The 27,888-nt window shown below is 42.9% G+C and overlaps 1 protein-coding gene across 1 annotated transcript in view; it reads right to left on the bottom strand.

Annotated features, from left to right (window-relative positions):
• Positions 1-27,888, bottom strand: part of znf407 (zinc finger protein 407) — a 95,374-nt gene that overhangs the window by 40,773 nt on the left and 26,713 nt on the right. The window contains exon 4 of the mRNA XM_030783128.1: positions 9,359-9,433. Coding sequence (XP_030638988.1) covers positions 9,359-9,433 — 75 coding nt within the window. The remainder of the gene's footprint in view (positions 1-9,358; positions 9,434-27,888) is intronic.

The raw sequence follows: 27,888 nt of genomic DNA, 5'->3' as shown, positions 1-27,888 counted from the left end.
GTAGTTGCACAGAGAGATCGTTACGAAGAGACAGAAGAACTTTTAAGTACAGCATTTAAACAAATCGCCCAAAAGCTCTACATCACTAACTACTGAAAACTCTTTAAAAACTCTTTAAAAATGTATGATTGAATTGTTTGTGTTTACTCATTGTTTACTCGTGTCAGACATGTGTAACGGAATCCTTCATGCTAAACTTGGAAAGTCAAAACACCACACAAAAGTATATTTGCCCATATGTATGTATGTTTGTGTGTCGGTCTCCCAACGTAGGCCAATGACAAACACATCCTTATAGCGTATCCACTCCTCTCATGTTTATCTGTCTTTCCATCTCACGGCACTTCTTTAACCTCCTAACACAGCACCTACGTGCTCTGCTAGAATCCTCTGTCTGTCCGTTCTAAATGTCTCCATCACACACACGACACAGCACCATTAAATATCCAAACTTATGAACGTGACGCCAAGTGAGTTGAGCTCCACTCCAAAGTACAATTATATTCTGTTTAATGAGACCACTCGGAGCAGTTGAACTTAACCCATCTACCCCCTTCCCCCTTCTCACTGCCCTCCCTTTCCTCCTCCACCCTCCCTTCTTCTCATCTCCGACTACTGGCCGTGATGGGAAGCCATTCATCTAAATCTGCCGGCCACCACAATGGAATAAATCAAGAATTTGCCCAAATATAACAATATTTGTATTGGGGGGGGGGGGGGGGGGGGGGAGGATGGAGGGGGAGGGATCTATAATGGATGACCACAGCTGTACTAATTAAAACCAATCGGAGGTTCATTAATCTTGGTCAGGAGGCTGTAGTGGCGGTAGGATGGGGCGGCCACGCCTCGGCCCTCTTCTGTTCTCCTCATCACTCAGGTGATTTTGGGCCATTGTTGAGTTTATGAGTGTGCCGAGGTTAACGTGGAACGGCCATTAATAATCACTACAAAAGCCCCATAACGCTCGTCGACTCAACTCAGCAGCCCCCCCCCCCCAAAAAAACCCCTATTCTAGAGCAAAGACGAAAATACAATGAGAGCAACGATTACGGACGTTCAAACGCCATGTCCAGCGCTTCTCTTTGTTTGTTTGTTTGTTGTTGGCTTCTGGCTAGTTCCATCACTGACATGAATTTCTATGGAAAGGACAGATAATGCGGTGGTATTTTTATTTGCCAAAGGCAACGGACAAAAGATAAATTGTGCTATGTGGATTCACATGTTACTTTTTATTTATTTATTTGAACGTGTTATTACGATTATTCACGTGTGCCTACCAAAATCGATATGTAACGGCATTTCAAATATTTTAACCAATCAGTCAACATGTTTGTGATCTTGAACTAAACTGGTGTATTTGCACATTAAAAGGCTGTAAATCCGGCTCTTTGAACACCAAGTGTGACTATCAGCATCTAATTTGCAGCAGAATTCAGGCTGGTATATAATGGTAAGACATCAGCTCCACATTAAGGGCCATTAATGATGAATAGGCATAGGATGGATACCACCACAGATACCTCCTAAAATGTAGCTCACAGAAAGCTATTCTGCACACACCCTGACCATACGCCTGTGCACGTGTGCGTGTGTGTGTGTGTGCGTGTGTATGTGTGTGTGTGTGTGTGGAGGAAGAAGAGAGAAGGCGGGGGCGAGGTATGGCCATATGGTGCTACTCTGTTATGAAAAGGCTGTGGATGCCTATTTAATCAGCCAACACCTGAGGAGCTGGAACCAGGCAAACACTTTGTGCTGTCATTGTTAATCCGAGAATTCAATCAAATACTCGGATGATCGGGAGAGGGAACAGACATTTTCATGAAAATACTGTGTTTCTGAGCCTCACAAACTATCGCTAACTATCCTGAGTCAACCTCTTCATCTATCATAAAAAAGTGTAAACACGGCCAAGTCCAAAAGACGCCACTTGGTCCACAAATATGGCGTACACTCGGACTGAAGAGGGAAAGAGAGATATTAACGTCTATTTGGAACGCAGGTTGAAATGTTAGTCACGTGACTGTGACATCACCAGAGGGCGGGGCACTCAGTAGAGGGAGATTTGCAGTAGTGGAATATTTTAACTTGCTGAAGAAAGTCCCAGACTATGTTTAATCGCTAACTGCAACTGTATTACATTGTGACTCATTTTGATGTAATAATATACGTACCAGAGGAAAACAGTGTTAGTTTAAATCTCAGGGGAGGTAAGTCAAACTTTATGGGTCTAAACACAGAGAAGAAAAAAACAGAGAGCATGTAGTTATAGGGAGGGGGGAAAAAAAGTTGATTACTTGGTTCTAATGGGAATGACCGTTGGAATTGTGTAGCAGGTCGGAAATTCATACATGTACGCGCACGCTCGTGCGCGCACACACACACACTCACACACACACACACACACACACACCACACACACAACACACACGGGTCAGGGGACAGCGGCAGCTCAGGGCCAGCTGTGACCTGGCTGCCCAGGTGCGCAGGAAAAACCGCTGTTAACAGCCACGATTGATGATCTAATCAAACTGTCACCACGGCGATCTGCAAGGAGGGGCTGCAGTGGGCAGTGGGGGTGGGGGGGGAGAATAACCAGGAGGCCTGTGCATGCTTACCGTTAGCCTAAATTGAGAGTGACATTCTCAATAGTGAAAAGGGTTTTTTTTCCCCCCTTAGTAATGTAGGAAACAACTCTCCCAGCCTTCCGGAGGATGTCACATAATCAAGGAGACCCTTTTACGTTTCGGCTCTGGCTTTTTTCCCCCCCTCTTTTCTTTTTTTTTTCCCCTTTACTGGCTTTCTGGAAAAGAAAACTTAGAGATGATTTGATACTCTGCTGAAGCACCCTGGCATAGTTGATGATGACATATCTATTATTGGACTTCAACCTTGAGCTAGAACGCAGGAAAAACCCACACATGCACGTAGACTGCCACACACCCAGAAACCAGAACGCACGCACGAGCACACACACACACACACACACACACGAGTCCATAAACTCTAATTACACAGGTACAGTTCTCTCTCACCGCCCCTCCTCTCACCACACATCCATCTACACATACACCCACACACACACTCCACACCCTACAGTCAGCAAAGTGTCACACAAGTGTCACCGAGAGGAACATCAAATATTGATTTTGTTTTTGGAGTGTGTATCAAAAGTAAAAGGGTTACTGAGTTTCTTCAGCCATAACCTCACAGCTCCTAAAAGTTTAATGACTTTAAGTTGCACACACACACACGCGCACACACACACACACACACACACACACACACACACACATAGATGAACACAAAGACGCACACACACATTTATCCATACCGAAGTGACAATAACATTTATCCATACCGAAGTGACAATAAATATAATATATATTTCAACTGACAATTAGCTAAATGAAAAAATATGCACGGAAAGTTAAAAAAAGCACCAGTGAATTGAAATGAGATGGGTATTATAGATCGTGTCTGTTACTGATTTCTGCTAATCACGTCTCCAAGTTACATCCTTCACTCCTGCTCCACCATACTGCTCCTCTTAATTTAATCAGCGCTTAACTAATTCATTGATTAATTGCTTCATTAGCGATGCCTGGCAACATGCATTCTTGCAATGGCAGGCTGATGTTTCAATAGAGCCCCAATGAAAACAGCTACTTTTGGAAGATTCCAGAATATGAATGATCCGGTCGGGTGAAATTCAATTATTTTCAAGTGAGTATCTGCCTTGTACGATCAGATCTACCAATATAAAAATGATTTTCTTTTCATTTTCACTTGTGTAACACATTTTACTATGGACATTATCACAAGGTAGGTTGTCAGGATGCCAGGTTTTAGACCCCCGGTGAACAAGGCTAAGGGGATCGTGGCAGAGAAGAACTCTATTTTTGTGCGATTATTTTGTAAGACAATAACATTTTAGAGAGAATTTTTTTTTTTTTTTTTTGAAATCATTGGAAAGTGAAAATAATGGGTGTTTTGGCACTCGGAAGATCAGAGTCTAGACAAAACATATGGGCAATTTGGTGTATTTGTACTGGGTTCTTCCAGCAGCTGGATTGATTTGTATTCATAATTCTACATGACTGGACCTAACCACATATTTGTTTACTCTTCTGTTTACTAATGGATTTTTCCTCTAAAGACGAATGGCATGTCATGTATCAGAACAACTCTTTAACATGCCCCACCCTACCCTCCTTCTTCATCACACCTCTACTTATATTAGGTGTGCGAAGAAGGACAGTTTCTTATTCTCCTCACACGCAGTAAGACACTGTTCCTCATCACACTCCTGCCATAAGGAGTTTCAGCTGTGGGTGACATCATTCAATGTCCAAAAGTCAAGTTAACAACAGGAGACTCCAGAAAGACTATGCTGAGGAAAATTTTGTCCAAACATCCTTCTCAATGAAACACACTTCTCTACGCTCAGTAAGGCCGGCAGACACGAGCATGGCTCGAAATACAGTCATAATTCTAAAAACTCAGAGACGATTCATGTCATTGCTCAAATTTTTCCTTCAGCTTAAATTACATTTTGCTTAGAATGAGACCTGTGTTAAGCATCTCTCTCTTTCTCACTAGGACTAACAGGCACACGCACACACACACACACACACACACACACACACATACACACACACAAACATACACAAATGCACACACGTACACACAGACACACACACGCACAGATGCACACACACACACACACACACACACACATACACAAATACATAAACCCTCTTGCACACGCTATGTCCCAGTAGTACATAAAAACTTGCTCAGAAATTACATGGGCCAGCCCATAAAAACTTAATGCACCTAATTTTCCAGTAATCAAAATTTAATAGACTGCAATGGTTTTTAAGCTAACAAATTTCAATTATCGTTTAATTTTAACAGCAATATTAGCATGATCCCTCATTCTGGAACAACAACAACTGAAAAAATAAGAGAGAGGTCCATCCACCATTAAATATTAAAAAGGATGTCTTGTGGTACACACACAAACAAAACAGAATCCAACACTAAGGTGTTCTTCCCCTACTCTGCCATGGTCTTACAAAAGATCTGGAACTAAACGGTTCAGTTCAGGAGTGTGTCTAACACTTGAAGGAAAGAAAAGAGCAACACAGATGTTGAGATGAACCTGGGGAGTGAAGAATTGAATGCCGTGATCTTTTCCTTTAACAGTAAGGGAGAAAACTGCTGAATCTTTAAGTCTGTGAGAGACTGAGAGAGAGTTTTCTCTCTGATCCGGTGTCTGTAACTCCCTCATCAGTCCATCACCAGTTTATCCTTCCATTAGAGAGGAGAGCAATCGCCCTGGCCTGATGCTATCTCTACACAGAGTTCACTCCTGAGATGCCGAGAGGGTGTGAGGGAGTGAGAAAGAGGGAGAGAGAGAGAGAGAGGAAGAGAGAAAGAGAAAGAGAGAGAGAGAGAGAGAGAGAGAGAGAGAGAGAGAGAGAGAACAAAGGCAGGATGCATTATCAATAATTAAGAGCATGGATTTCTTCCAGTGACTTCAGGGCTAATCTACAGCCGTACTAGTGATTCTTCCCCCTTCTCTTTTTTTACCCTGCCCCCCCCACCCAAACACACACACAGACACCCACCCACACACACACACACACAGATACATTCATCTATCTACACACACACACACACACACTCTGTGGTCCATATTGCTGCCCTGCTGTTTTTTTGCATTGGACTCTTCCGCTCCCTAGTCAACTCCTCCAGCCTGTTCAAGCCCTGGCACCCGGCACAAAGCCCAATATGGCTACGCCACGCTGCATGCTGGGAAAGAGCCCGGTGCTGCCACACCAGATGCCCGCTCCCACCAGTGGCTGGCACGATCATACGGTCTCTGCGACACTGTGGCAACACGTGTGTGCGTGTGTGTGTGTGTAAGCGTCTGTAACACACCCACAAACAGATCTCCAGCTCTGTACACACATCCTCCCTCAGAACGCAAGCCTTTCCACGTTACATTAGAGCTCACAGTTTTTCTCCTCTTAATTTACACGTGCAGGCTTGTCGGGTTTTCAGGCACTGTTTTTAGCGCACAGAACTCAGGAAGCGCTGCATACGTGGAAGCCGTCAAGATAGAGGTCTGTTATTTTACGCTGGAAATTTGCAAGGAACACATTGTACCGAGGAGGCAATTGAAATCTCTTACGCTAATGACTGTCAGGTGCTCCTGTTGAAATTTGGGGCACACAGCCATTAAGTTCTATTATTTTACAATTCAGCAGAAATGGGAAAACATTTTTGCTATTCCTCATGATAGTTTTCATAGTATAATAAATATGTTTTGCATAGGTGTCGAACATCTCTGTTTAATGAAAGTGGAGTGTATTAGTTCAAATGGTTCATTATCTCAAAATTATAAATGCTAGGTCCTTTTGCAATTACCTGTGAAAACACAGACCGTGGACAAGTCAGTCATTATTTTGTCATCTTTAAGTAGTTTGTTTTCAAATTGCCCTAAATTACATTTATTTAAGACAAGGCCAACGCTGTCAATCATGACAGAAAACCTCCCATTGTAATGTGTTGCTTTAGGTGCATGGTATGCAGCCCCCCATCCCCCCCACCCACACACACACACACACGCCTCTCCTCCCATGATGCCTTGCAGTGGGGGGTGGTCCAGCGTTAGATTGGGACCCAGTTGTGTCACTTTAAAATGGGGGTGGAGAGGATTGTTTTGGAGTATCCTTTGCTGACAGCCAGTCATCCGGTCTTGAGTCTGTCATCTCTCTACCTCCGTCCCTGTCCAAATCCCCACTGCAAGAAGCACCGCTGTTCAACAGGACCCTCAACCAAGCCAGCTAACTGGAGCTCAACAGCACCTCAGTGAAGCACTCCTCCTCCAGTCTCTCTCTCTCTCTCTCTCTCTCTCTCTCTCTCCCTCCCTCCGTCTATCCTCCTACCCTTCTCTTTTTGGCTAACAGATCTCCCCAGTGTTCTAAAAATACCAGGTGAATAGGGCCGTGGAGACGAGGATGAAACCGCCTCCCTGACACTGTCCTGTTGCCATCCATCTCTCCCCTGTCTGCCAGCCAGCATATGTTTGCAATTGCCCAGCCACCCCCCCACCACCCCCTCCCCCACCAGCCCTACGAGCTCTCTCCCTCTCTCCCCAGATCCCACACCAGTCTCCTCGGCTCTCTGCCTGTCCCCAGTTACCGCTCTGTACTCGGGCTCTGGGGTTTCACACTGGTGCAGTTATCAATCACTGGTACAGACCTGTCAGAGCCGGCTAAACCCACAGGCATACTACACGCTTCTTTCTATCCCTTCTTTCTCTTCTCCTTCTTCTTCTTCTTCTTCTTCTTCTTCTCTCTCTCTCTCTCTCTCTCTCTCTTTCATTTACAGTTCTAGTCCAACATGCATAATCTCTGTTCCTCAGCAACACATTTCTGTGCATCTCTGCTTCCAAAACAGTAATCACTTTCACACATGCTTTAGTTTCAGGACAGGGACGGCTTACGTTTGTAAGGGATTTTGCACTTTCAAACACACACACACACACACACACGCACACACACACACAAACACACAAAACATTGTTTTCTTCTCCTTTACAACATATCTACCTAATCACTCCTCTCCTCTCTCTCTCTCTCTCTCTCTCTCTCTCTCTTTCTCTCTCTCTCCTTTTCCCTCTCTTCTCTCCAACATTTGCCCAGATTTGTTCCACTTAATCAGCCCTCCCCAGTGCCCTTGCACTAATTAACCACTGCTGTGTTGGAAATATGATGGTTAATTAATGATGAGATGAATTCTGTCTCAAGAACTGTCAGAAAAAATGATGACACTGTGTTTTACAGGTTGAAATAGAACAAACTGCTTGGCCAGGGCCGACGTGAATAGGTCTCTGTCGACGGAGTCTGATGAGAATACGTCTGAGAGTGTGTGTAAGTGTGTGTAAGTGTGTGTGCGAAGATGTATGTGTGAGGGAAATACAGAAAAGAAAATAGCTCAGCCACTTAGTAAAAGTACCTGCGAGTGTGCCTACATGAGTGTGGACCCATATATATGAATGTAATGTAATGTCTAAATGGATTTTTAGGGCTGCTGTGACAGTTAGTTTCAGTTGACTTCTCACAGTGAGGTAAAGATATGACTAAACACAGAGCTATGAATAATGACACGTTATTCATACTCCCCTATCATGGTCATTTATGTGTACAGAAGCCAGGCCAACAGCTTAATACACTCCTCAGCATGTTGTGTGTGTAAATATGCTGTTAATCTCCACCTCTCTGTGATCTGTCCATCATTTACTTACAGATAGTGTATCATAAAGGAAATCACTGACACGCTTTTCAGTGAGACTGTCATGTCTTAAAACAATTTCCCCACTTTAATATCTACATATGATTTTTTTTGGATGAGAAATTGACATATGTATATGTGTGGGGTGTGTGTGTCACAATCTACTCATACTCAAGCAATGTGATCGCCTTTCAACTCAAAATCTCCCTATCTCAAAATAAACAAGCGTTTTACACCTACTAACCACAAGGTATTGAGGCATGTTTTTTTTTTTTTTACAAGAACTCAAAGTTTGATTACTCTCATTAAATGTGTGATTGAATACAACTGCAAAGTTAAATGTTTTTGTTTTGTTTTTTTTCCTTTTCTTTAATGTAATGCAGATGAACAGCTGATGGAGGTAAGAAGTTTGTAACGTGTGTGTGTATGCATGCCTGCGTGCGTGTGTCTGTGTGCGTATGCGTTTGTAAAGACCATATGGCAAGCTGGTTTTATTAATATCTGAACGTTGCTTGTCATATCTAATACGGCATATTGTCAGAAGTATCAATTTTCAGATGAGTGGTGTGTAATGAGAGACAGACGAGGCTGTGAGATGGTGCAGTCTGACGGAGACGGACCGAGAGCTCTTTAACGTCTCATTCTCTCATGCCAGCAGAACTTCACAACTTCATCTCCTCACCGACACAACGGGCATTGACAGGCCTACCGTGTCTCTGACAGCCAGGGCAAAAAAAAAAAAACCCAGCGCTGCTAAAACAACATCATATCTTTTCAATCAGAGAGAGACAGAGAGAGCGAGAGAGAGAGACAGAGAGAGAGAGAGAGATTTGTAAAGGGAGTCGGTGAGAAAAATGACAAAAGAGATTGATAAAAGCATTACAAATTGATTCTGGCAGGTGGAAGTTGCTGAAAATGTTCGCCGTCACACATTGAAAATGGAGTGCGCGTGTGCAGGTGTTCCTGTGTGTGTGTGTGTGTGTGTGTGTGTATGTGTGTGTGTGTATAACAGAGCTGACAATACCCCCACCCTTTCCCTTAGCTGATACAGTACCTCTCTTTGGGCCGTCCCAGGCCATGCTTTCCCAGTAGGTGTGTGCTCAGGTGTTTCTTCATGACAAAAGCCCACCTGCAGACAGAGCGCAGAACACACACAGGTTAACCAGACAAGATCAGCAGCACACACAGAGCAAAGCAAGGCCATGGTCACACTGGCTTCTCCAATCATACCTAATAATACTGTATAAGACAAGCATGAGAAAAAATATATTTGCGGTATGTATAACACACACATACGCACACACGCGTATTCATATGGAACTCACGTACACGTGTCTCTGTTTTTTTTTTTTAACGGAGACTTCCCGACGACTTCCATTTTCCTGTAACCTAAAATTAACCCTAATCCTCACCCTAAACATATCCAAAGAAATATTTTGACTTTTATTGTTTGGTTTGTTTTAGCAATAACAGAAATATGTTTTTGAAGGAAAAAAAAAAAACAGTTTTCCCACTGGAAAATGTCTTCTCTTGTCAGATATTCAGATCCTCACGGGGACATTTGGTCCACACAGCGCCATAAGAACATGGCGCACACACACACACACACACACACACACACACACACACACACACAAATGTCAGTAAATTACCACAAGGTTTACCGCAACATCATAAGCATGTCTAAAACTCTATTCCTGAGCCTTTTCTTAATGGGCTCTGAAAACATAATTGTGAGATGACAAATCTAACTGAACATAGATTTTTTACTGTTTCATTTCTGTTCTGTTTCATCCTTCTATGTTTCAATTCGCCAAGACAAAGACCACATCTGAAAAGAAACACATCAAACAAGCAATGACACACAAATGATTGGCTGAGCATTCCTGTGGATTCCAGTGTCACACCATCCACTCCGTCTGAGATCCCGTCTCCGCTCCCTGCCACACGCTGTCACTAAAGCCGTCCCCCCCTCACCGTAACTTCTACAGCCCCTCACTGCCTCTTCGTTATTCAAATCCGGGTGTGTGTGTGTGTGTGTGTGTGCGTGTGTGTGTGTGTAAACACCATAGCGCTGCTACATTGTATTTAAGGACTAAAAGCCTGGTTTGCATAAGCTATTACGGCGTGCAATTGACTTTTAGTTTGAGAAGAAAAAAAAAAAAAAAGGTATTAACATGGTCAGTGATGGGTCAGAATATCTGAAATGCACTAATCATTGATCATGTTACTGATTTTCTGTATGCAAATAAAGCGTAAGTGCCCAGTCCCGGCACTGCAGGTGTCCTGTTTTAATCCTGTTACATCTCTGATTGGACCCTCTGGGCATGTCCGTTCCTCTCTGTTATTAACACACATCAACATACATATTCAAAACAACTTTTTTTTTTTGCCCCTCCCTCCCATGTTCATTTTCTCATTTCTCTTTTTTTTTTTTTTTTCCACCCCACGATCTGTTCAGTCATCTAGAGTGTTGTCTGGGCACGAAGCAGGGAGTGTATGAGCGCTGTTCTCCATTTTACTGCAGTGGGATTTGACGAGATCAAACACGGAACGCTGTCTGGGATACTGCAGTCTGCTCTAGGTGACATCGTACACTTTGAATAAACATTCGAATGAATGAGATCATATTTAAAAAAAAAAAAAAAAAAAAAAAAGATAATTTCATTTTCAAAAGATCATTTCATCGCGAACATGAGGGGAAACGACGCAAGCTCTCGAACACTCCCATTCCATTTTTTTTTCTCTTCTTCTTTTCCTTTTCCAGCGTAGCGCATTTAAAAGGGGGCTTGCAAACATTGCTGTTAATTATCTATTACAGCTGTCCTTCATAAACATAATTACTCAGTGCTGAAAGGCAATGGGCTCAATTTGCATATGCCTATGAAAGACAAGACGTATGCAGAAATGTGATTTTAATTAGCCTCCTTTAATAAGGAGGGTTACGAATCAAAATGGCATGTTGAAAGATTTAAATCTATTGATTCAAATCTAAGAGTCTCTATTTTTCTTTTCTTTTTTTTTTTTTCTACTGGACTAATCTAAGTAAGCAACGACGCAAAAAGAGCCAACGTCGACTTCAGACATCTGGCACAAGATCTTTGGGGGGGGGGGGGGGGACGACTCTCTTCAAACTTTTCTCTTCCATTTTAGGACTGTCATATCAATCACACATTTAATAAAACGATGGCTTTGCTATAGGTATTCGTTATCCCAAATCCGTGTAAGGAATAAGTTGTTCTGAGGTCGAGAGAGGGCTCGTGACGTGCAGAGGGACTGCAGACGGGTGTGGATTACGCAAGCCCCCCCGCCCGACTAAGTGCCACCCCACAGTTCATTAGCTGTGTGACATAGCCCTGCTCTAATGATAAGCCAGGGGAGAGAAGCCAGAGGACACGTTTCCATTTGCTCTCAATACTGTTTGAGTTTTTTTTTGACAGACGAAAAGAAAACACCAATGTTCCCCGTACGGAGCGTAATATCATTCCACCGCTGCTGATGATCTGATCTGTTAAAAATGTGCAGCACCGAGGGGCTTTGGGGACAAAGACAAAAAAAAAAAAAAAAAAAAAAACTTCCCTCAGTACATTCTAAATAAACAATATAGCTTTTCTTTTCTCTTTTTTCTTTTTTTAAACACACACATACACAATATTTTCTGGCGGGAAGTGTATGTAATGATTTCTTTTATAAACAAATTGTCAGAATGATGCAAACAGAGGAACTCATGCTTACTGTAAATACAGAGCTAGCTCACTAAACTAAGGCTGTTTTTTTTGTTTGCTTGTTTGTTTGGGTTTTCTTGTTGTTTTTTTAACCACGTAACGTAAGACAAGCGTAATGTGCTTAGAAGACAGTAACTTAGTTACAAGATAAGAAATATCTGCATCTGTTCATGTCCCTAACCCTAACCCGTGCTTAATGAAATCTTAATGAAAACTGAAATTTGAGGCATCTTAATTATATGAATGTTACGCAGTCATAGTGTGACGGAGTCTGTGGTGTGAGACCTACAGAAAGACGAGCGCTGAAAGGAGAAGGGCTGTGCAAACGACTTCGCCGCGTCCTCGCCTGTCAAAACGAGGCTGAGAGGTTGGGGGCTGGCCGGGAGGGTCGGCGGTGGGGAGGTCAGTGATCAATGACGGGACGAATTGGGTCGGTGATCTGAATTGATTTGAAAAAGCACTAAAGGGGGGGGTGGTTCTTTTGCTCCTTATGCGGTTTAAAAAAAAAAAAAAAAAAAAAAAACAGGCGAGAGAAAGATGGTCGCGAGGGTTGAGGGAGCGGGCCATTCCTAATGATGGCATCCACCTGCTGTTCTGGCTGGCACAGCTGGAGCGAGCCGCATCCCTCAGCCGCGGCAGCAGCAGCAGGTAGGACGTCCTACGCCTCCCGTTAGTGTGGCGCCGCTTCCTCTCCACACACCATTACTCACACCTCCTTTTTATGATCGCAACCTGCATGGAGAACCTCATAGAGGATTGTGCTGTCATTGGACGATGAGTCACGCAACTAGCCAGAACCTCCCAGACAGAGAGCTCCTCAGAGAGAGAGAGAGAGAGAGAGAGAGAGAGAGAGAGATGAAAAGAGAGAGAGAGAGGGAGAGAAGTGAACCCTTCCTGCAATATCTTACTTCATAACGGCTATTCCTACCAGTTAAAAGCCAGTGCTTTCCAAACAGGCGACCTATAATGGCGTGAGATGGGTTGGTTGGACGTGTTTGAACTGAAAAGCTGAGAGTGCAGAAGAGCTAAAAGGGCCTTGAGCAACAGTGAGCTGAGTGAAAGGAGCGGACAGCGCCGAGGCAAGATGACAGGAGAAGAAGTCACCGGAGACAGATGGAGCTCTGACAGAGGGCACTCCAGTGAAAATTAGCACAGATTAGCGGATGAGCTCGGAAACGATGCATACAAGCAGGTGTTTAATGGAAGCCTGCAGCTTGATGAGAGAAAAACGCTAAGAGATCTTACTATAAATAGGAGTGTCAGAAAATATTAGAATCTCAAATGCAATGAGAGAAAGAGAGAGAGAGAGAGCGAGAGAGAGAGAGATAAAAAGAATGTAAGGTGAGAATGACTGAGAAACACGGAAGAGAAGTAAAAGAAACAGGGAAAAAAAAAGGAGAGCGACTGAGGGGGAAAAAAAGAACGAAAGAGAAGGAAAGAGAACAAAGAAAGGAGGAAAGAGAGTGAGAGATGAAATACCTTGTGTACCTCTGTGGGGTGTGTGTGTGTGTGTGTTTAGCCTTCATGTCTGTTGCAGCCTTGTCACTGTATTTGATGTAAAGCCTTCAGAGAATCCTCAGAAAATCTGTGTTCTGATGTCCTGTATCAGTCACACTTCGCACTGACGAGACCTGGCACAGAGACCACACGCGTATTCTCATCAACCCCTGGCAACTTAACAACATTTCCAACTCTCCCCTTTTAGAAAAATCACATTAAATTCATTTCATGATCGCGGAGTTACCTCCCAAAAGTTCGCCCGTACATGAGAGCAGATGTCTGTGATCAGACCCATGTACACTTGGCACTGTACATTTAGACCTTGCTGCTTACAATTCATCCTGCTACTTTGATACAAAGCAGTTGACCTGCCAAGCTCTAATAGCAGCATTTGTAGGCTTTTCAGCATTGAATACACTTCTCCAACATGCCGCGTATTTGAAGCAGATGACCTGGTGGGTCCCTTAAGAAGTTGTTAAAAGTCCCATTTATTTCAGGTTTTAAAAATGAAAAAAAAAGGAAGGATTAGTCATACTAAGGCTCAGTTTGTGCCGAGTGCTTAAGTAACCCCATATTTCACAAGGCTGTCTTCATCCTCCTCTTTATTCAGACTATACAGTAATTCCTCTCGCAACAAATACCGAATATTACAATTGCGATTATTTTGTACAGGTAAGTAAAAATAAAATCTACATTGTCTTATTTGTTTGAGATTTACTGACATCATATTTAACTGAAATCTTAAAAAGAGAGTCGCATACGGCACTAAATCCAAAATGCCCGTTTCAAACTCGATTTCTAAGTGCTCAGCAAGAGACCAAAAAAAAAAAAATTCAGCCCAAAAATACGTCCCTAATCGACAGGAGAGCCAGCCGCTCGCTCGCCGCGCAGAGCGGCCTGCGCGCTTCTCAAACCGTTATATTTTAAAATATTGTTAGCTCTCTTTGCTAATTTATTTCATACGGTGTAAGGAAGAATGTGAGAAACATAAAAAAAAAAAATACATGTGCGTGTTTCTTTCTCTTCTTTTTTTTTTTTTTCTTTCCACTTTCCTTTTCACTGCTCTGTGTTAAATCATTAAGCAGAAGTCCTGCTCATTATCTCTCTAAACAAAACTTCTCTTAAACCCAATAAATCACAAAGAGCGCCGCTAACAGCCATGAAAGGATAAATTACCCAGCACCTCTCTGGCAACTCTGGTATTTTAAAAAGCTTGCTGCACACTTTCTGCTCTGTGCAGTCATTTGTAATGCTGCTTTTGTTACGAGCGCGGGGCCTATTCAGGTATGTGTGGACGAGGAGGAGGGGGTCATACTATTTGTTCTGTTTTCCAGGCTACGGCGAAATACTACGGTAAATAGCAGCCATAATACACCACTGCATAGTGCTGGTACACCCATTCAAGCAAATACAGGAACTCGGAATAGCTGAACAGAGGTCTGTGTGTTCTGTTGATTCCTGCTTACTTACTATCAGTAGACGCTGTTGGAAAATATGAAGTTACCTTCCAGCTCATTCAAGCTATTTTTTTTTTGGGTGGGGGAGGGGGGGATTTAAAGTGAGGTTTTCAATTAATAACCAATTTTTATCGAATATCAAAGACAATGTGTCAATTTTAGCTCACTGTTAACGGTAACAATAATCTCTAAGGTGTAATTGGGGAGCAGACGCCACCCCCCCACCCCCCCCTTGTTTTTTCCTCAGCCCTTTATGATCCGTTGGGTACGTGTGTGGACGGAGCTTTACCGCGCCCCGGCTGACCAGATTAACAGGACTAACACAGGCGCGTTCAGGTCCACTTACTCAGGTCCTGCCTCACGAGGATTAAAACAAACACCTCTGATTAGACTGTGTGAAAGACTCCACATAAAGCCAGCATACCAAAAAAAAAAAAAAAAAAGAAAACCAAAAAAAAAAGAGGATTTATATACTCTATTTACTGTTTACTGTATCTGCCATTCCTCTGAGAGCAAATTAAAGTCAGAGGATGAAAAAAAAAAAAAAGAAAGAAGGGGAATAGGTAAATAAATAATTAAATCCCAAAAGTATAAAAGAATTACGGAAGCCCAGAGCGTGTTTGATTTCCAGAGCTCTAACCCAGGAGAAATGGCTCTTTTTTTTTTTTTCTTTTTTTTTTTTGGTCTTACGGTCACCAGCAGGGACTTAGGAGAGATACACGGATTACATGTCTGTATTACAACCGCGTCTTTGGTTAAAAAGCCTTTTATCAGACAACGGCATTTTGGTGTAACAAGAGGAATTATGCTTTGCATCCTGACTGCTAAAAACACGAGGCAAGCTATAAACTCCTTATTTAACTGTACCTCCATTAAAACTATTATGTGTCAGGATAAACAAACACGTAACAGACTATGTTGTGGAAAAAAAAAATTTCTACAGTCCTATCTAACATGAGTCTCTGGGTAGCATAACTCCAGAACACAAACTGGTCCAGCTTTCTCATTATGCCTAATAAGGCCATCTTAAGAAAAATATTCTATGAGCAAAGAAAATGTACAGAGAACACACGCGATCTGTCATGTATTACTATTACGTATGGTTAACATTCCTGTGTCATGAATATAAAGTACATGCAAAATGATCTTTAAAGCCTTTACATTTGACCTCACTATTCTCAGAGCTCATTGGTACGAGATGGCGAGACTATGTTCCGTCTACTGAGAGAATGCATGGTGAATAAACCCACGTAAGTGCACCGACTGTGAATTCTAGTTCTGAGTTAGATCTGAGTGGGACCACACCCTGCTTTTCTCTTTTTCTTTGCTTCCACAGAGGGTTTTATTAGTGTTGTCCTCGTAACAGTTTGCGCCATCTGCAAAATCAATGACAGAGACTCAGCGTCTTTGAGTTTTTCCACACAAGGCGTGAACTCACGACCATTAAACCTGCTCTGCAAAAATGGCATGTGTCTGTTAAAGAATCCAGCGGTGTAGCTACAGCGTCACCGGAGGAGGGTCAGTCTTCGAGCAGACTTGTTTTAGTACAGAGTTTCTCTTCAGTTATAATAATAACAATTTCAGTTACTAATTCAGTCTAATCAATTACACTGCCAGAGCAGCGACTTATTTCCAGGACTAAACGCAACAAACGCAACCTTGAAAAAAAAAAAAAATGTAAACATTTGTCTCGACCATTTAAATGACAATCGAGCGGCGTCCTTTCACAGAAACGAACGCATTTAAATTGCAAAGGCCTCTCTCAGACGCTGGTTACACGGCTGGGATGTCTCGCCTGCTGCTCAAACAGTTAATGAATAAAGAAAGAAAGAAAGAAAGAAAGAAGTAAATAAATAAATAAGAAAAGTATGACATGTAAATGAGGGTGACGAAAGCGCACCCTCAGCCAGTTCCGCGATGCGCCGACCATTCATCACCCGCGCATGCAAAAACGCCCGTTCTTGTCCTTAGCATATTCGCATATTCTAATGAAGCCGCGCATGCAAATGAGAGCGACCTTTTCCTTTGCTTTTCTGCAACTTTACATTAATGCAACGAGCGTCCGGAGTGGGTATAATGGCTATTAAGCATGGCGGCACATGTGGCTTCCCTGACACAAACTTGGAGAGTCGCCGTAATTAGTCTAATCTATTAGCAGACACTGCTTGTCACTGCTCCTTTACTAACTCACGGGACAGAGCTGTCGCACGCTTTATTAATTTCATTTCTCCTGAGAAACTATCACTCATTTCCCAAACTCCAGCCACCATCCCACGTACTCTGAGAGGGAGAGAGAGAGAGAGAGAGAGAGAGAGAGAGAGAAGACTCACTCTGGGCACTCGCTCCCCTGCTGGTTAGCGAGGAGCACAGCCTGGTCTGGCCGACTGATCCACCTCCTAAATAGAGGGAGGTCCTACAGCACCACACAGCCTCTACAGTTACACCTCCTCCCCGTGACTTTCAACTGTCTGAAATGGAGCATAAATATTGAAACGGTGAAATGAAAGAGAGAAAGAAAGGGAGGAAGAAGACACGGGGAGGGGGGGGGGGCGGTGAAGGAGAAGACAAGGGCTTCTACCTTGTGTCAGCCAGCGGTCTATCAGCCCAGCAGTTACAGACAGGAAGCATTAGTGCATCAGGTCATTAAAGTAAAAACTAATCTCGTCTGTTGGATGGGCGATTTTATACATAAGAGAGATTTGATACTGCTCTCAAGCCCACAAGGCTGAGGTGCATTACACAGATATTCAATCAAACAGAGTCCAGCAGATACATTTATTTATTTCTGTCTGTTTGTTTAACTGTCTACCTGTCCATGCATTTATCTATCTATCTATCTGTCTGTCTGTCTGTCTGTCTGTCTGTCTATCTATCTATCTATCTATCTATCTATCTATCAATCTATCTGTCTATCTGTCTATCTATCTGAGCTGCTAACAGTGCAATAAGAGGTGCAATATTTGTACATCCCAAATGAGAAGTTACATAATTCAGAGTCAATATGACTGTTTCTCTTCTCTCTCACTGAAGCAAACCTCTGCCTCTATTTCCAACCCTAAAACGGGGAAAACGTCATAACCAACCAATGATCCTTTGTTTTAAGTCTTTTCTCTGTGCGTGTTGAGCGTGTATTAGAGCCATGGGCACCATACAGTGCATGGTACATGAGCCACACAGGCAGAGAGAGAGAGAGAGAGAGGTAGGCAAAGAAAAGGCCAGCAGTGGATCAGCCTCCCAGCTCTGTGACACTGAGCATGGCATAGAGTGACAGCTCCACTCTGCTACAACTGGTGAGCCCTGCAGCACTGTCTCTCTCTCTCTCTCTCTCTCTCTCACTCACACACACACACACACACATACACAAGCGACCAGACCTCCATACTGACAGCACAAACACGTCCTGCTTCATCCCCGCACACCCACACCAGCTCTGATGGCACACACAGATAGAAAGAGACAATGAGCTACAGCCATGAGAGATGAAATGGAGAGATGTTGGAATGGCATACAGAAGAGAGAGAGGGAGAGAGAGAGAGAGAGAGAGAGAGAGAGAGAGAGAGAGGATGGAGGAGTCAGAGATGGCTCATTGGAGAGTAGAAAGGGTGGGAGGTTGGGGGGGGGGGCGTAGTGAGGGAAGAATAGGAGAGCGAGAGACTGATCACTGTTGATCTTCACGATAAGCACTCCCGACAACTTGTGACCAAAGTGCTGCTCCGACACTAATCGGCCGTGAAGGCTGACCCGCAGCTAGGCAGCGGAGATCAGCTCCAATACAGGCGGCTCGTCGGCGCCGAGCAGATCACCCAAGACAGGAGACATCCAGCCATCACAACTGCCTGAGAAATTGTGACATGGCTTCAGTGCGTGGAGGCAAGATGAGGAAAAAAAAAAAGCCTAGCTCTGATAGTCCTGGTTCTTGGCAGTCTGAGGAGACTCAGTGGACTGAGATTAGACGAGAAGGATGAAAGGGGGGAGGGTGTGCCGGATGTGAAAGGGGGGGGGCTGTATGTGGAGGGGAAAAAAAATTATTGTCAATTATCTGTGATGTTTGGAGATGGAAAGAAATTTGTCTTACTGTACGCCCTTGAACTGAGTATATCTCTGTCTTTCTCTGTTTGAATGTGGTGTGTGTGTGTGTGTGTGTGTGTGTGTGTGTGTGTGTGTGTGTGTGTGTGTGTGTGAGTTTGTAATTGTCATTCAGACAGCTTCTGATTTTTGTTCTTGCGTGTTGCAGAAGATGGGTAAAATTATAGGAATGTACAGATTTCCGTGCATGTTTCTGCATATACCCGTGTGTATGTGTGTGTGTGAGAGAGAGAGAAAGAGAGAGAGAGAGAGAAAGAGTGAAAGACAGAGCAAGAGAGGAGCCTGCTGATGGCTCAGAGAATAGTTGTTAAACCCTCATGTACATCTATGGAGCATCTCTTTATCATTAACTCAGATCATCCCTTCCTAGCCAACACTGTCCAGGCACATCAGCACGGCAGTATGAAGGCTGCAAATGCCTAACCAGGCAAAACAAGGAAAAGGTGAAGAGCTCACAACAGAATGCAACAACAATCACTTTATCAATTGCCCTTTTTCACACAAACAACACAATACTCTTACATTTGTCAATCAGACAGGGGCGCGGCGCTAATGCATACACACTGTGCTATTCTCTCAGACCTCTTAACAGTCTACAGGTCAAAGCATCAGCACAACACATAAAGCATCTCTGGCTTATTACTCATTACCACTGTAAAAAGACTGCCACTTAGATGACTCCTACAGTTCAGTACTTTGTAGAGTGTTGCAGCTGTAGAAACTCATCATGAAATGCTCTTGTGGCTGATGTTTTAGAAAATGTTCAGAAAATTGACAGTGATTCACATCTACATTAGAGCAGATATCAGAAACATGTACAAGGCTTTTAAATTAAACTAATCGCACAATGAAATGCCAGTAGTTGTTGTCGCTGTTTTTTGTTGCTTTTATTGCCACGGCGATAAAAAAGGGGTCTACTACTGTTACTCATCAGAAGTTAAACTCCTCTGAGACCATCACAGTAAATAAGAACCCAGGGTGTGTGTCTGTGTGTGTGTGTGTGTGTGTGTGTGTGTGTGTGTGTGTGTGTGTGTGTGTAAAACTATGTAGGTGAGTGTGTGAGAGTAATACATGGGGATACATTTATTACATTATTAATATTTCATAGTAATTCCAGGGCATAGGCGGCAGTCACTGTGGCGACGCTACCAACTGACAGTGGTCATTTCGTTCTCCAGGGGCATATGTTTCATGTGTGAAAACCAAAACACGAGCAGCGCTTTAGCCGCCACCGCTACAGTTAATCAATGCTGTGGTAGGGGAGCAGGGCAGACGTAAGGCTAGAGTTCCACCGTGTTTGACAGGAACACCAATAACCATACACACAGGGCACTGAGCGCCAGCAAGGGAGAGAAGAAAAGTCATTTTGCCTGGGTGAAGCCCTCAACACAAACCACACCTAGTTTTTTCTTTTCTTGTTCTTTTTTTTTTTTTTAGAAGAGCGATTCCACAAATATTTCTCTGTATTGATCTCCTCAATGGTGATGCTATCTTTTTACGAGAGGGGCAGACCTCTGGAGCCTCAAGAGAGGGCGCGCACTCACACACACACACACACACAAAGCATTCTTGAACAAGATTGTCTGCACACATATCTGTGCACTATATTATAAACCCTGTTCACTTGTTTATTAATGAAGGGGTTTTCTTTTTTTTCATTTTTCATTAAAATATGACAGCTGAAACGTGCTTTGCTGTACTGTTCATAAACATTTCATACCTACTCCCACTAAAGAACTTACAAGCGATAATATAACCTGTCTCGAAAAACTGACTGTAAAACGATTATCCCGGAAATCTTGAAAAAACGTATACCGAAAACACATACCAGGAGTAAACTCTATTCCAGCTCTCTTTGCTCCAACCACAACAGATTAATCAAACACCAAATCCACCCAAAAGACACAGGCGACTCCAATACAACCTCACACGCAAAAAGATACATATTACTTCAATATATCCCCCCTCCAAAAAAGACTCCAGTAAAACACAAACAGAAAAGGAATCCCCAAGAAAAAAAAACATATAACAGGATGTTAAGAGGAAGGAATATTGTAGTGTGGCAAACTGCAAGATATGAACAAATGTATAGTGTTTTACTAATGTACCATTCATATCCTCATGAATCAATGCAATAAAATACAACATAAATATAACAAAAACAGTGCATGTACGGGCTGGTAGTAAAGGTGAGTTTGAAGGGGTTTGTGAGTATTTCTGGTCACGATTAGACCAGTGAAAAACCAGACTGCAGTGTAAACTCTACTTAGTTTCATGCCTACACACAGAAAAGTCTCCTTTCAGGGCAGCATGTGCTACTGTATGCTGAAGATAGTGGCTGAAGATGTGTGTGTAAAGGTGTGTGCGCCCGCATCTGTGTGTGTGTGTGTTGTTTATTTATACAAATACCAGTGCAGTAGCAGGTGTGTTGATACAACATCGCGTTGGAGGCAAGGATGCGTTCCTCTGACTCGCACAGATGTGAGTGTGTGTGTGTGTGTGTGTGTGTCTGTGTGTGACCCTGCTCTCTGCTACAGAAATGCAAAACCTGATGAACACTCAAATGCTGCACTACCAACTGTCACAAACAATAAGCAGTATTCATAGTATGGTCTGTCATTGCTACTTCTGCCTGGTCACAATGTAAATCACGTTTCCCTAGGCACCGGCAGACAGGCCAACACACAAATTCCCGAAAACACACACACACACACACGCACACACAAAACATAATTCTGTAATAGACAGCTCCTAACACCACAACAGTGTCACCTGCTATCAGCATTAAAATGCACAAGATCCTGGTAAAAAGGGAGTTTTGTAATTAGGTAAGCCTGGTTTCGTGTCTATGTTTTTATGTGGTATAAACATTTGAGTTTGGTGCAAACTTCCATATATATGCAAGACTTTTACATTTGTCCTTAGTTTATGTGTAACGTAATGTAAAGTACATCTCAATTAAACATCACTGGAAATCACTCTGGTAATTCACCAGTCAACACATCATTGTTTGTGGAACAATACCCATGTGTTTTCCCTGCCTGAAGTACATGTGTGTCAACCATCCACATGCTTATGTGCTCCAAACCCTGATGTTAAAACCAAGTTATATTAAACTACATGCCAATTATTTTTCAAAGACATACAAATAAATATGATTTACATCAAAACGACGGAACTTCTGACGTTGAACGTTTTGGATTAAACCATTCCAAAACACCGTGGAGGAGAATATTATATCAAAGTAGTCAATGTACTAAAAAGTATCTCTAAAGGAATGAAAGGTTCGCTGTTACTTAGCGGTCTAAAGTTCTTTGGTATTCCAAAATGCACTAAGTCTAATTTTAAATTTCATGATTTGAGCCTGCAGGCTAATCGTTTCAGACACCATAATTTATCTACGAGAACGATTTGATTCAAGTATGCAACGTGTTGAAAGATATTCAACCAAAATAAATGGCCAGAGTAACTAATCGTTTGCTGTGGTTGATCAGAGGTCACGAAGTTCAGAGTTTGCTGTTAGCCTTTTGTTGTCTGCCAGGGCGACCGGCAATTCAAACGTGAACGAGAACAAGGCTTCAAGGCTCCACACGCGCACTCCTCATTCTCTCCTGTTCCAGAACGTTCTCCGCGGTAAGGCCGCATCCGTCACGGTCCATCCGTCCCTGCCCCCTCGCGCAGAGTCGCCTCTGCCGGCGTTTTGTTTCCTTCGTTTAAAAAGAAAACATGGCAACGTGGATTGGATCACGAAAGAGAAGGACAGGATTTGCTGTAATTCAAACACGGCAGAAACTTTAAGCAAATTAAGGCTGATGAGTAAGCTGGGCTCCGTCCGTCTCTGTCGATCACTCCATGCCTTCCTAAAGCAAAGCAGATGGCAGAGGCGCGCCAGCAGCCGAGCGAGGGGGTGACATCACGCGACAAACGGGAAGCTCCGACATAATGAATGCGTGGACTTCCAAGGGGGGGAGAAGATTAATCACGTTTCGAGCTGATTTGAACGAAAAGGGAAAAAAAAAAGTTGTTTGTTTTTAAAAAAGCACGTTCGCACAAGGAGTGAGTGAGTGAATAGTGAATGTGTGAATGAGTGTTTGAGAGAGACTGAGAGAAAAGTAAGAGGGAAAAAGGGCGAGAAGATACCTAAAAAAAGGGGGGGGGGCATTGGTGGCACCTATAAGAATCTCTTGATTTACACACCACCAGAAACAAACATTGGTATTGTCATAAATAAATAAAATACGCAGAAAACTCACACCAAACTTGACCTTAGTGCCCTAAGCCCCCCCCCCCCCCCCCCCCCCCAACTTCTCCTTGCACCGATCCTGAACTCGTATCTTTCTCTGTTATCACTCTCTGTTATCACTTCAAAAACCCTCTCATATTTCATAGCCATATCTTTACCTTTTTTTTTTTTCGATTATCCTACTTTGAAAAAAAAAGGAAAAAAAAATGTAACCAACAACAGCATTACCCTCGTAATCTTTACCTCTGCGAGAAGACATGAATCATCTCTGATAAAGAGCCGTAATCTCATTTAATTCGCAGTAGACTTTGCAATCACCGTCACTTTTTATTGGTTTGTTTTCGCCTTCCTTTTTTTCAACTTTCAAAAGCGCTTCTCATTCCTACTGTCCCTCTCTCTCCCTGTGTTCCTCTAACCCCACCCCCACCCCCCCTTTTTTTCTTTTCCTACACTTTTTCTTTCTCACTTTGCCTGTGTTCTGGTCACCACATAAGCAAACATTCACTAGACAGGTTCAAAGTAAGCGTTCGAAGAGACTTCTGACCAAGACGGCTGCAACTGAGTGGTAGCTAAGAAACACATCCAAATAGGTTGTCACATCTTATATTGCACACGATTCTGATACAAGCATCATTAGAATGACAATTATATGATGCAGGTCATCTGAGAACATATTTTCCAATTTCGAAATCTGTGTCACCAATTTTTTGAAATTAGAAATTAGTTGGTGGAGTCCCCCCCCCCCCCCCCCCCCCGGTTAAATACAACAAGATGTCAGAGTGGCCTGTGCGATGTTTTTTTATTTGAGGTTTATTTGGTTGTTGTCATGTGCTGTAACTTTACTTCAGTTCTGAATGGTAGACAAGGATCTGGAAGCAGTAGCTTCAGTAATAGTCTTGTCGCATCCCTCACAAGGCCTCTGTCTTGCCTCGATACTTCAATGGTCTAACGGGGATGTTTTCCTGCTCACAAGAGCACACTCCCTCTCCAAAGCTCTTTCATCTCTTTCAGTGGCCTGCGTCTAAGAGCACAGCGGTTAAACTGTCTCTGACAGATTTTACTTCCCGTAGTCTGTGCTTCATTAGAGTGTGAGAGAGAGAGACAGAGAGAGAGGGAGAGAGAGAGAGAGAGAGAAAGAGAAAGAGAAAGAGAAAGAGAAAGAGAAAGAGAAAGAAAAGATAGCCCCCTGAACACACATTGCAAACTTATCCTCAATATTAGTAATTTAAAAGATCTGTTTAGACATCCTCAATTATTTCATTAAAAAGAAATTTCATAGCCCTTGTTTTTTTAATGGGAGATTAACGCTGAGCGTTTTTGAAGTGAAACTACTGTCGGTGGACAGACACATCACTGGTCATTCTCACATAATAGAGACATGTAAAAAAAAATTGTCTTTGTGTTTCCTCAAGGTTTTCTCACTTCTCCAGTGATTTAGAAAGGGAGAAGGAGAAAGAGGCCCATCGCAGGACAGCTGTTGCTGTCTTCAGCTTGTCTTCAGCTTTGTGGAGCTGAAGGGTCTCCCTGGATGACTTCCAGGGGCCCCTCACTTCATCTTCCATAATGGTCAGCGTGTCAGAGAGAGACCATAACATAAACACAAACACAGCTCACAGGTTCAGATCACTGAGCACTGCAAAAGTAAAGCAAAAATAAAAAAACAGCCAAATGAAGCAGTCCACAGAGGTAGGACAAGGAGGATATCTCAATTACACTGAGGCCCTGCTCTTTCCCCTGGCACTATGGCCCTTCTGATAAACACACACACACACACACACACACACACACACACACACACACACACACACGCAAGTGAGAGCATTAAGGAGACATGACATCATGTGTCTATGTCAGAGGTCCACATCCCTCAGCAAACTCTACAAAAATCTGTCCTGTTAAACCAATACATTACTGCTACAATGCAGAGTAATGGTTGATAAAAAAAAAAAACGAATGAAAAGAAGAAGAAGAAGCAGAAGAAGAGGAAGAAGAAGAAGAAGAAGAATCCAGTCTTTTAATCACTAAATAGGAGAATTATTTTGCTTTTGCTCAAAGCAAAGAGTGGTAGTGTTTACGGATATGGACTATACAGTTATTACGCTGTTGGTTCATAGTGTTTAAATACCTAGTTAAAATCAAAGCAAATCATATCATTTTAAATTGTCAGGCTAATAAAATATGTTAATTCTGAATAACAAAGAAATGACATACAAAAATGTAACGTCAGTCGAATTTTTTTTGCTTAAATACACATACAGACAGTTCTTCTGTCTCTCTCTCTTGTCCTCTTTCTCTCTCTCTCTCTCTCTCTCTCTCTCTCACACACACACACACTGTCCAGCATAGACACTGGGTGGTTTTCAAACGGTGGGACAGCTTGTGCCTTGCAGTGAAACTGTTCATGTAGTTTTGCCCAAACAAGATGAAATGTGATGCATCATTTTGGGCGTCTGTAAAGCACCAGCTCTCCCCCACCCTCCCCTCCCCTCCCCTCCCCTTCCCTTCCCCATTACAACCAGCAGATCCATCAGGCTCTGATATGGACAGACAAGTGGAGGAAATGGATTTAGAAACCTCCTCCAGCACAATGTCACGTTTCCTCCTTTCATATGCGCACTCAAACACAAACAGCTATTCTTCTCTCTCTCTCTCTCTCTCTCTCTCTCCCGTTTTTTTCTCTCTCCTGTCCATTCTCTGAACTTTTTCTTTACTGTGCTTCAGTGTTGAGGGGTTACGCCGTACAACAACAACAACAACAACAACATCGGTGCATGTGTTTATTTGTTTACACCTATGATCTACCCAGGATTTTTTTTGTGTGTGTGTGTACAGTATCACGAAGGAGGTTGAAAATTCACGCATATGCGTAACGATGGACATGTCGTCTCACATAACCCGGTGGGAAGTGCTCATCACAACCCACAATGCACCCTGATCTCGACGTGCGCCAAGTTCACTTCTAATCCACATCAGAGCAAGGCTTGTGTTTTCACAGTGTCTGTGCCAGCCAGAGAAAATATTTGCTTTTTCTTTTTTTCTTTTTTTTGCCCCTCTAGCTCCCTCCTCCAGCTCCCCTTTTCTCCACAACCATTCCTTGATAGGTAAATGGCGAGTGGATTTGTTTAGCAAATTGTTTCTCTGCCTAAAACAACAGGGTTTGTGTGGTACAATCCATGTAAATAGCTGACAGGGAGGAAAAATGATTTTCCACTAAAGTCATCCATTTGAGGGACTGTCACACCCAGAGGTGTGTAATTGAGAACGTAACCCTAAACCAAACACGGAGTACAGTTTCTAATTATTCAAATGTGGTGGTCTGCAGATGGCCCCTTTACGAAAAACTCACACATGCAATACTCACTTAATGAATGCATGTGTTGTTGCAGACATGTAAGCATAACCTCAGATACATGCTCGCTCATTCTTTCTCTCTCTCTCTCTCTCTCTCACTCTCTCTCACTCTGTCTGTCTGTCTCTCTCTCTCTCTCTCTCTCTCTCTCTCCTTCTCACCCACAAAGAAAGTATGCTTTATATGGTCAACCCTCCTATACTTTTCTCATGATGACATGAAATGTAAAACATATTGATGGAATAAGTAATATCAGAATTTTTTTTTCTTTTTTGTCGTTTTTTTTTTTTTTTAATGTTGCCCACTTTCAAGTCACAAACTGTTTCCAACTTTCCTAGGCTTTGATTTAGAGCACGCTTAAAAACTCTGGAAAAGAACTCCTCCCAATTCAGGAATAAGAAAACCGAGAAACAAAGAATGACGAGGGGGGGGGGAAGAAAAACTGTGGTCTAATTACAAGTAATTATGGCTTTTCGTTTCCAACATGATGAAATAATTTGATTCTTTTCAAGAGGGGGGTCTGGTTATGCTCAAACGAGACAAAGCGCTCCTGCCCCGAGTCGGTGCGGTGTCGGGACAATGATGCTGGGTTGGAGATTGTAGGCTCGCCGGCCCACGTCGGCCCATAAATCATGCCAGAGCTACGGCCTCAGACAGAGTTATGGGAAGGTAGCTCCAGTGATGGCCGCCATTCAGGGTGACCCATATTAGCGAGATAAAATAAATAGAGTCACAATGCACGGGCTGTAGCGTCTGACTGCGGGATGGGAGGCCTAAAAAAGGAAAAAAAAAAAAAAACCGAAAAGGGAAAACGGGAGGGCTGAGGCAGACGGTGAAGAGAGAGAATGATGAAGGGTTTTACTGCTGAGACGGAAAGAGATCTGTTCCGTCTCAGCGCAGTATCCGAGAAAGTTCTCTGCGACTCGCCTGGCTTATGGGATGTCAACAGCAGGACGTGCATTTGATGGACGTGAAAACGTTTTAAGAGCGTTCTGTCCTTTTCGAAAGTTTAGTGTGACCAACGTGGAAAATGGAAAACAGGAACAGCAACAAACAGAGGCAGCGAATAGGAAAGAGACAGAGTGAGAGAGTGTGTGAGAAAGGGAGAGAGAGAGAGAGTAGATAGAGGAAGTGTAGTAGTGTGAGCAGGACTCTCTTCATTTTTAACTTGGGCTTTTGGGACTTTATAAAAATCTGAAGGAGTTTGAAATAAATTTGTTCTAA

This window comes from Chanos chanos, chromosome 8 (genome assembly GCF_902362185.1).
Source record: "Chanos chanos chromosome 8, fChaCha1.1, whole genome shotgun sequence".
NCBI lineage: Eukaryota > Metazoa > Chordata > Actinopteri > Gonorynchiformes > Chanidae > Chanos > Chanos chanos.
The sequence above is the reverse complement of the archived record's forward strand: the minus strand, read 5'-3'. Positions and strand labels throughout refer to the sequence as shown.